Source organism: Phlebotomus papatasi, chromosome 4, assembly GCF_024763615.1.
Source record: "Phlebotomus papatasi isolate M1 chromosome 4, Ppap_2.1, whole genome shotgun sequence".
Lineage (NCBI taxonomy): Eukaryota > Metazoa > Arthropoda > Insecta > Diptera > Psychodidae > Phlebotomus > Phlebotomus papatasi.
The window spans coordinates 2,124,959-2,133,613 of record NC_077225.1 but is presented as its reverse complement, the minus strand read 5'-3'; the positions used below and the strand labels follow the sequence as shown (position 1 = coordinate 2,133,613).

Genomic DNA, 8,655 nt, shown 5'->3' with positions numbered 1-8,655 from the left:
CAAATTACGCACGGTCTCCAATCTTTTTACAGCAGTAAATGATTTGAACTTGCTAAATTTATACAATTTGTGACGAAACTTAGCACATACAGGGCACAAATATCTACTGGTTTCTATGGCTGACAAGTTTGTGAGGGCATTTTTATTTCCAAAGTGTTTTACATTTTTCTTGGCACTTGAATTACTAAAATTAGTAGTAGGAGTAGTAATAGGAGGGGGGCATCTTTCAAGAGCATTACAACGTTTAGCAAGAAATTTATCAAAACTACTCCAAGTGGGAAATTGTGAGGGATCTTCTATTTCTCTACTCCAAAGGGACCGAGTCTCATGATCTAACTTTTGATGAATTACATGGATAATCCAAGAGTCTGGTCCACTAACCTGCATGGTCTCTAGGGAATCCAAGATGCCTTTCGAAGTATCATGCAATTTCCGCAACTCCTCAGGGGATGCTGAAGTTACTGCTGGCTGTTTATGAAATTTGTCCAAGAGACTGGCAAGAGTGTTAACCTTGTTGTCATATCTCGACTTCAATTGTCCCCACGCCTTGACATAATTTTCACCACTGGCTGCAATAGTCTTGATGACTCCTTTTGCCTCTCCTTGAAGCGAGTTCTTCAAATAGTGAAACCTCTGAGAGTTTGTGAGGTTAGGGTTCTCATCCACCAAGCTGGTGAATAAATCTTGGAACTCTGGCCAATCACAATAGCTGCCATCAAACTTGGGGACCTTAATTGCTTCTAATTTAACCCCACTTGTTCGATGATGTGTCTGCAGACTCTCCAGACTGGCAGAAGACACACTCTGATTATCTAACCTTTGCTCCCCTCTTCCCTCCAATATGTGCTTGAATGTCTCTTGTTGCTCCTTCATTATCCTTTCAAAGGATTCTTCTTGGGCTTTACGATCCTCTCTCAAAAATCTGAACAGATCATCCGAGGACATGGCAGTTGAAGGGCCCGCAGGAACCTCTTGATTCAGCCTCAAATCAGCGATGAGATTAATAAGACGACGTTCTACATTATCGCATTCAGTAAAAAAAACTAATAGTTCTTCTTCTTCTTGCTCCCTGTCCTCCTCTATCTCCTGATCCCTGATTATGAGTCGCTGAAGGTCTCTAAATTTGGGCAGTAACTTCCCTACCGTCTCGAGATGAACCTCAAGTTCCTTCCGGACACCAGACCTCTGAAGATTTTCAGGATTCTGCACCAATCTGTCCAGAGCATTCTTGATACTTGTCAATGTACCCTTGTAGCCACTCCGCACTTTGTAGTTGGACATGGTAGCGACTTTCTTGAAGACTTGGGCTCTGCTTAGCAGGAAACTGGTGTCCTCCAAATGTCAAATTGCACTTGGAGGCCGATGGACCAAATATGTTTGGTACTTGCCTTAAGAAAAAAGAATAAAATGCCGGGAATTAATCACCTGCTATACTCTCTCTTTCTTCTTTGTGGATTACCTATAAATTAAAGAGATCAAGTTGAATAATTGTGGCAGAACTTTGTGGACTGTGATCCCTTTGTCGTTACCTGTGGAAACAAGGAGGCTTGGTTAATATCCGGCTCGAAGGACCAAATATGTTTGGTACTTGCCTTAAGAAAAAAGAATAAAATGCCGGGAATTAATCACCTGCTATACTCTCTCTTTCTTCTTTGTGGATTACCTATAAATTAAAGAGATCAAGTTGAATAATTGTGGCAGAGCTTTGTGGACTGTGATCCCTTTGTCGTTACCTGTGGAAACAAGGAGGCTTGGTTAATATCCTGGGGAGAAGGATCAAAATTTTACTTCCCCTGTGGCCTCAACTTGTTCCAACCAGTCTTCCGGATTACTCTGCAGAGCCTCGTGGATTCCACTTTCCACTTTCACCCAGTCTTTACCCAAATAAAAGTCCTTTTTTGATACAAAATCACCACTACTTTATTCACTGTCCTTAACTTTGTTACTGATTGCCTTAATTTAACTAAATTTAAGATTGGAGAGAAAAAAAAAACAGTAAAAAGAGTGAGAGAGGGAGATCCTGTGATCAGCTGACAGGGGAAATGCAGAAAATCGATATAGCGATATATTGTTCGATATCCAGTGCCAGCGATTTCTATGTTTTTAATTTCAAACGCTAAGAGCGTTAACACGCGTTATTAGAAAACCGGAAGTAAACACTGTGACTTGAGGAAATCCCATCCTCGTCGCCACTGGCGTATTTCGAGTGGACACGCGTTATTAGAAAACGGGAAGTAAACACTGTGACTTGAGGAAAAAGCTTTTATTGCGACACTTGACTTGACTTGACGAACTAATCTGTTGAGGGCTGGGCGGCAAAGAGGAAGATGGCAGCATCCTTCGCTCTTTTATAGCCGCGCTCTCAAACCCCCTTCAAGAGGATCTCTTTCTCTCTCTCGGAGCACTCTCTCACATTGACTTCTACATTTTCAGACCTTACACTACAATCTATACGTTGGCAGTGGTTCCAATGGGGATCTGCTAACTTAAGATGAGATGGGATCTTGATCTTGGTATCATTGACCTCCCAATTGGTGTGGTCTGTAGTCACACGTGGCATGACTAGACAGTCAAGAGACTGGCTCATGAGAATATTGCTAATCTCATATTCAAGTTTGACTTGAGTCTCTTGTTTGCACAATTGTGTGCTGTCATTTACTCCATTGATGGAAAAACGAGAAATCTTACATGGGAGCTCCAACAGTTGGCACAAATTGGTGCTAATGATATTAACCTGTGAAGCTGGATCCAAAAGAACTCGACAGAAATGTTTCTGATTGTTTTGACCTAACACCGTTACCACAGCAGTGGCAAAAAGCACGTTGGATTGAACTCCCCCGTTAGTAGTTAAACACGTGGGTGTTGTGGAGGAAGTTAACTTATCCGCAGATTGAATCGTGGGATTCAAAGCCAACTGACTGGAGATGGAGGCGACAGTGTCTGGGATCGAATTTTGAGTTGTAACGCAAAGGGCGGATCCTGATTGGTCAGAATCACCGGAAGATGCTGAAGGCTTGAATGCTTCGTGCAACAACTTATTGTGAGGCTTATTACAAGTTTTACAAAATGGGTAACTACACTGATCAATAGGATGAGAATCAGAAAGACAATTTTGGCAAATATTTAGCTGATGAACTACTTCCAATCTTTTTTTCCATGTGTGACTCAAAAAAAGTTTGCACCGATACAATTTATGGGGAGATTCTTTACAATAAGAACAATTGGTTTGAATCCCTGATACCAGTGTAGATGCTTTCTTTCTGGGTGGAAACTGAGGTTTTTGTGACTTACTCGGACCTGGTTCAGGAGTGTCCTCAGAGGGTCCTGTGTGCTCTAATGCGCGACATCTTTTGTTCAGGAACCGGTCGAAATCTTCCCATGTGGTGGTGGAGATATCGTGATTCTCTTGCGCCCAAAGCCACTTAGTTTCTCTGTCAAATTTCCTCAGCATCCAATGGATGAGCCATGGATCTCGTTGAGTAATGTTCATCCCTTCCAATGCGTCAATTGCTGATGAAGTGTTAGATTGGATGCGCCTGATACTTGCAACATTGGGCTGAGTAATTGACGGCTGGTCCAAAAACTGATCCATCAGCGCGCACATTATGGAAAGTTTGTCATCGTACCTCTCTTTGAGACGATTCCAAGCTCTTGCGTAATTGTCATCTGAAATGCTGAATTTGCTGATGAGTTGCTCAGCCTCTCCCTTGACAGCATTTTTGAGGTAGTTCATCTTCTGCGCTTTAGTCAACGATGGATTGCTGTCGACTATAGATATGAACATGTCATGGAATGTTCTCCATGAAGCATAAGATCCCGAAAATTCAGGGACCTTAATTGGCTCCAATTTTGCAGAAGATTGCGTCGCAAAACTTGTTTCATTTTCTATTGAAGCATTCAGAAGTTCTTGTCTGGATTGTTCCAAATAAGAACGGAAATTATTGTTCTGAGCTTCCAGAATTTCTTTCAGCTTCCTTTCCTCTGAAGTTCTTTGGAGTTTTTGCTCCTCCAACTGACTTGCCATGAGGCTAAGAAGTCTATTGAGGGAAGAGGAATCTCCATCCAATTGTGGCGTCAAATGTTCTTTAGAATCCTCAATTGTGGTTATGAGAACCGAGATCCTTTCATAAGTTTGCATGCATTCTTCCAAAAATGCCAAGAGTTCTAAATTCTCAGCTTCAATTTGTTCAGCGGTGGCGCACTCTTGAATAATTGAATGCTGCACTTCTTGGAACTTTTTCTCGATTCTGTCCACCAACTCTCTTTGAGTTTTCAGCTCCGATTTAGCTTTAGGCTCAGTTAACAGCTGCGGATCATTCTCATACCTCTCAATGTTCCTCTTGAGGGTTGTCAATTGACCTTTGTACGAGGCACGAGATGACGTTTTGTGCGGCATGTCGCTGGCTGAAGTTCCACTGACTCCAACGGTGCTCGGCAGGACCAATAAAAGTGGTGAGGATTTACCTGAGAATTAGACAAAGAACTCCTGAGTTCCAAAGCCCTGACTTTCCCCAAATAATTGTGGTAATTGTACCTGAGAATTAGACAAAGAACTCCTGAGTTCCAAAGCCCTGACTTTTCCCCAAATAATTGTGGTAATTGTACCTGTTGAGGAAAGAAATACAAGCCTGGTTATCCTCGCGAAGGAGGATCAATAAAAGTGGTGAGGATTTACCTGAGAATTAGACAAAGAACTCCTGAGTTCCAAAGCCCTGACTTTTCCCCAAATAATTGTGGTAATTGTACCTGAGAATTAGACAAAGAACTCCTGAGTTCCAAAGCCCTGACTTTTCCCCAAATAATTGTGGTAATTGTACCTGTTGAGGAAAGAAATACAAGCCTGGTTATCCTGGCGAAGGAGGATCAATAAAAATTTTCCTCCTCAATGTTCTGCTGCGCAGCTTTTGCCTCGAAAGACTTCCACTCGTTGGGCTGGATTCCACGAGGTTCACTCACAGTCTTTTTCTTTCACCTTTTTCTCGTGAAATGGCACTTTTGGATTACCACTCAGGACTACTCTCACTCACGCACGACAATAAAATACTTTGGTGCAGTCGCGAAAAATATTTATTACTTTAAATTGAGAATATTTAATTTTGTGGCAGAGCGATTGTTACACTTGACTTTGAACTTGCAGAGAAGAGGGAAGGAAGAAAAAAAAAGTCCGTTATGGAGAGGGGAAAAAATAATCAATTGACACATTAGACGAGTCACCAAATAAATAATCATGGGTGGAAATTTCCATGGACAAATTTAGGATATGTCTTTTTCGCGTGAACACTAACTTCCAATCGAATGTTTAGCAAAATTAAGAATTGGCACGTCTCTGATGAACCTTCCTTGTCTGATCACAGACACATCAATTTTGAGATTGATGTGTCTTGGCTGAACGATCGGGAAGTACGTAGAAATCCCAAAAGAACCAACTGGGCAGTTTATAAAGAAAAACTAGCGCTTGGACTACAGGATTTTAACAATAATATCAGAAGTCCGAGCGACATTGACAATGCCATTGAATATACTAACAATTTAATTATGGAGGCATACCTCCAAAGTAACAGACCTATTCCAACTAGAACTGACAATACAGTTCCTTGGTGGAATTCTGAACTTACGAAGCTTCGCAAAAAGACTCGTAGGCTTTTCAACAGAGCCAAAAGAAACTTTGACTGGGAGACTTATAAAGCTTCTCTGACATCCTACAATAAAGCTCTGTGGAAAGCCAAAAGGAACTCATGGCGTAAATGAAGTAGAAGACATGCCAACATGTGCTCGTCTGCATAAGTTTCTTTCTAAGGACAGTACTGTTAAAGTGACCTTTTGGAGAAACAGGGCGGCAGCTATACTGAAACTCTCGGAGAAAGTATGGATCTTATGGTACATACACATTTTCCAGGAGCGACAGTAACAACCATTGAAGCAGAGACGACACCTGCAACTGCATACAGACCACAGCGATCTGACTTCAAAATGTCACAAAGAATTTTTACACTTGACAGCGTGAAGTGGGCAATTAGGTCGTTTAAACCTTTTAAAACCCCAGGGATGGATAATATCTTTTTGGCACTGCTGCAGCATGGAGCAGACTCTCCAGCTCCAATTCTATTAAAGATCATGAGAACTAGTCATGCTTGGGCGTATATGCCTGAACCATGGAGATTGGTTAACGTAATCTTTATTCCTAAGGCAGGTAAGCGGCCGAGAAACAATCCTAAGTCTTATCGGCCAATAAGTCTTACATTTTTTCTCCTCAAAATTATGGAGAAAGTCATTGATAGGCATATTAGAGACGATGTTCTACCATTTAGACTGGTACATCAAGATCAACATGCATATCAAGCAGGTACATCCACTGAGACCGCTCTTTTCGCTCTTGTAGATCGAATCGAGAAGGCTTTGCAAGATAAAGAAGTGTCAATAGCGGCTTTCATAGATATTGAATGCGCCTTTGACAACACATCTTACGATCGTATTCACCGTTGCCTTAACAATAGGGGCGTTGACTCCACAACTTGTCGATGGATAACGACGATGTTGGGGAGTAGGAGGATCGTAACACAATATTTAGCTTAGACGACAGCTTTTTCTGCAACTAAAGGGTGTCCACAGGGAGGGGTACTGTCTCCCCTTCTTTGGACACTGGTTGTAGACGACTTGCTGACGAAGCTAAACGAACAAGGTGTAGCCGCACAAGGCTATGCGGATGATGTGGTTATTCTAGCAGTAGGGAAGTTTGAAAACACCCTCATGGAACAGGTCCAGAGAGCTCTTAATACCACAGGGACTTGGTGCAGAGAGCAGGGACTAAGAATTAACCCAAAAAAGACAGTAATAGTCCCATTCACTAGAAGAAGGAAGCTACACTTTGAGAGGCTGCCACTTCTGGATGGTGAAACCATTGAAATTTCTAACGAGACCAAGTATCTAGGAGTAATCCTTGACAGCAAACTTGGCTGGAAATCTCATTTAAACAATGTTATAAACAAGGCCCGTGCAGCACTTTGGACCTGTAGAAGGTACATCGGCCAAACATGGGGCCTAAATCCAAAACTCATGCGTTGGATATATGGAGCAGTTGTCAGACCTATCATCACATATCCATCAAGTGTATGGTGGCGTGTGATAGATTAGATTAGATTAGATTTCAGTTTATTTCCTGCCTTTTGGATCCAACGATCCTTTCATAAGACTATATGTAAAATGATAGGGTTGAAAGGATCTCGGACCAGTCTTACTAGACTGCAAAGATTGGCTTGCCTGTTAATAACAGGAGCAATGACAACAACTCCAACCCTTGCTATGGAAAGGATGCTCTCTATGCCTCCTTTACACATACATCTAGAGGTGCATGCTAAAGCTTCTCTCATCAGATTGCTGGCAACCAGCAATATTAGGGTAAGGAATTTGGATAATGTCCTAATCAATGAGATTAACAGCAATCCAATCCTTTCAATGGTGTCAGACAAGATGACACCATCCTATAGAATTGACAAACCATTCAATGTTCTTATTGCAGAGGCTTCTGAATGGCAATCAATTCATAATAGCATTGAGCAAAGTGCTCTTGTTTGGTACACAGATGGGTCAAAAATGGATGACTCGTCGGGTGCAGGCGTGTTTAGACTCCGGCCTAAATTCAAGCTGCACATACCAATGGGTAAATATGCCACAGTCTTTCAAGCTGAAATAACAGCTATCTGGGTATGTATACTGGAAAATTTACGGAGACAATATAAGGGTCAACGTATCTATATTTTATCAGACAGTCAAGCCTCATTGTTAGCTCTAAAGTCTGATAAAATAACATCAAAACTCGTCTTGAGCTGCTTGGAGTCTCTGATGACTTTGGGCTCTAGCAATAGAGTCACACTTGTGTGGGTACCGGGGCACATGGGGATTCCTGGTAATGAAGCCGCTGACGAGCTTGTAAGGAAAGGATCAAACTCTCCTTTTATTGGACCAGAACCTTTCTGTGGCATCTCAGACGCCACAATCAAGAAAGAAATCCATACATGGATTCAGGCCAGGGAAGCCGAACACTGGAATAACAGTACAGGGCACAGACAGGCCAAGTTGTTCCTAATAGAATGCTCCGAGTCACAAATTCGGGAGGTCTATAAGCTGAGTAGGAAAAAACTCAGAGAATATACAGAGCTAATGACAGGACACTGCCATCTACGAAAGCATCTGTACAATATCAAAGTTTCACAGGAATACCTCTGTAGATTCTGTGGAACGGAAGATGAAACGCCTGTACACATCTTATGCTATTGCAAAGCAGTAATGTGCAGAAGGCGTGTACTTCTAGACTCATATGTGCTTGAGCCACATGAGATCTGGAAAATTAAGCCGGAAAAGATTCTAGACTTCTTTAAAAGTTTAAAACTGTCTGGCTTATAATTATTTACAGGGTTTTCTACAATAGGACTGTAAGGCCGCGGTAGAAGGAAGCGATGAATGTCTCCACCCATGTACAAATCTACAAATCTACAAATCTACTGTATTTACAGTAGAGTTTCTCAAACATGAACATTTGTGGGGTATTGATGACATTTCTCACTCCTCAAATTTGAACAATATTTTCGAAAAAGTAACGGAATTCATGAAAAATTCACTTTCCCCAAATTAGGAAAAGTAACTTTAAAGACTTTATCA

General features: G+C 41.6%; 1 protein-coding gene across 1 annotated transcript; it reads left to right on the top strand.

Annotated features, from left to right (window-relative positions):
• Positions 1 to 7,275: 7,275 nt before the first annotated feature.
• On the top strand, positions 7,276 to 8,284 carry LOC129808495 (uncharacterized). Its single transcript, XM_055858273.1, has 2 exons — positions 7,276 to 8,125; positions 8,226 to 8,284. Exons 1-2 carry the CDS (start codon positions 7,276 to 7,278, stop codon positions 8,282 to 8,284), a joined length of 909 nt encoding a protein of 302 aa, XP_055714248.1.
• The last annotated feature ends 371 nt before the right edge of the window (positions 8,285 to 8,655 follow it).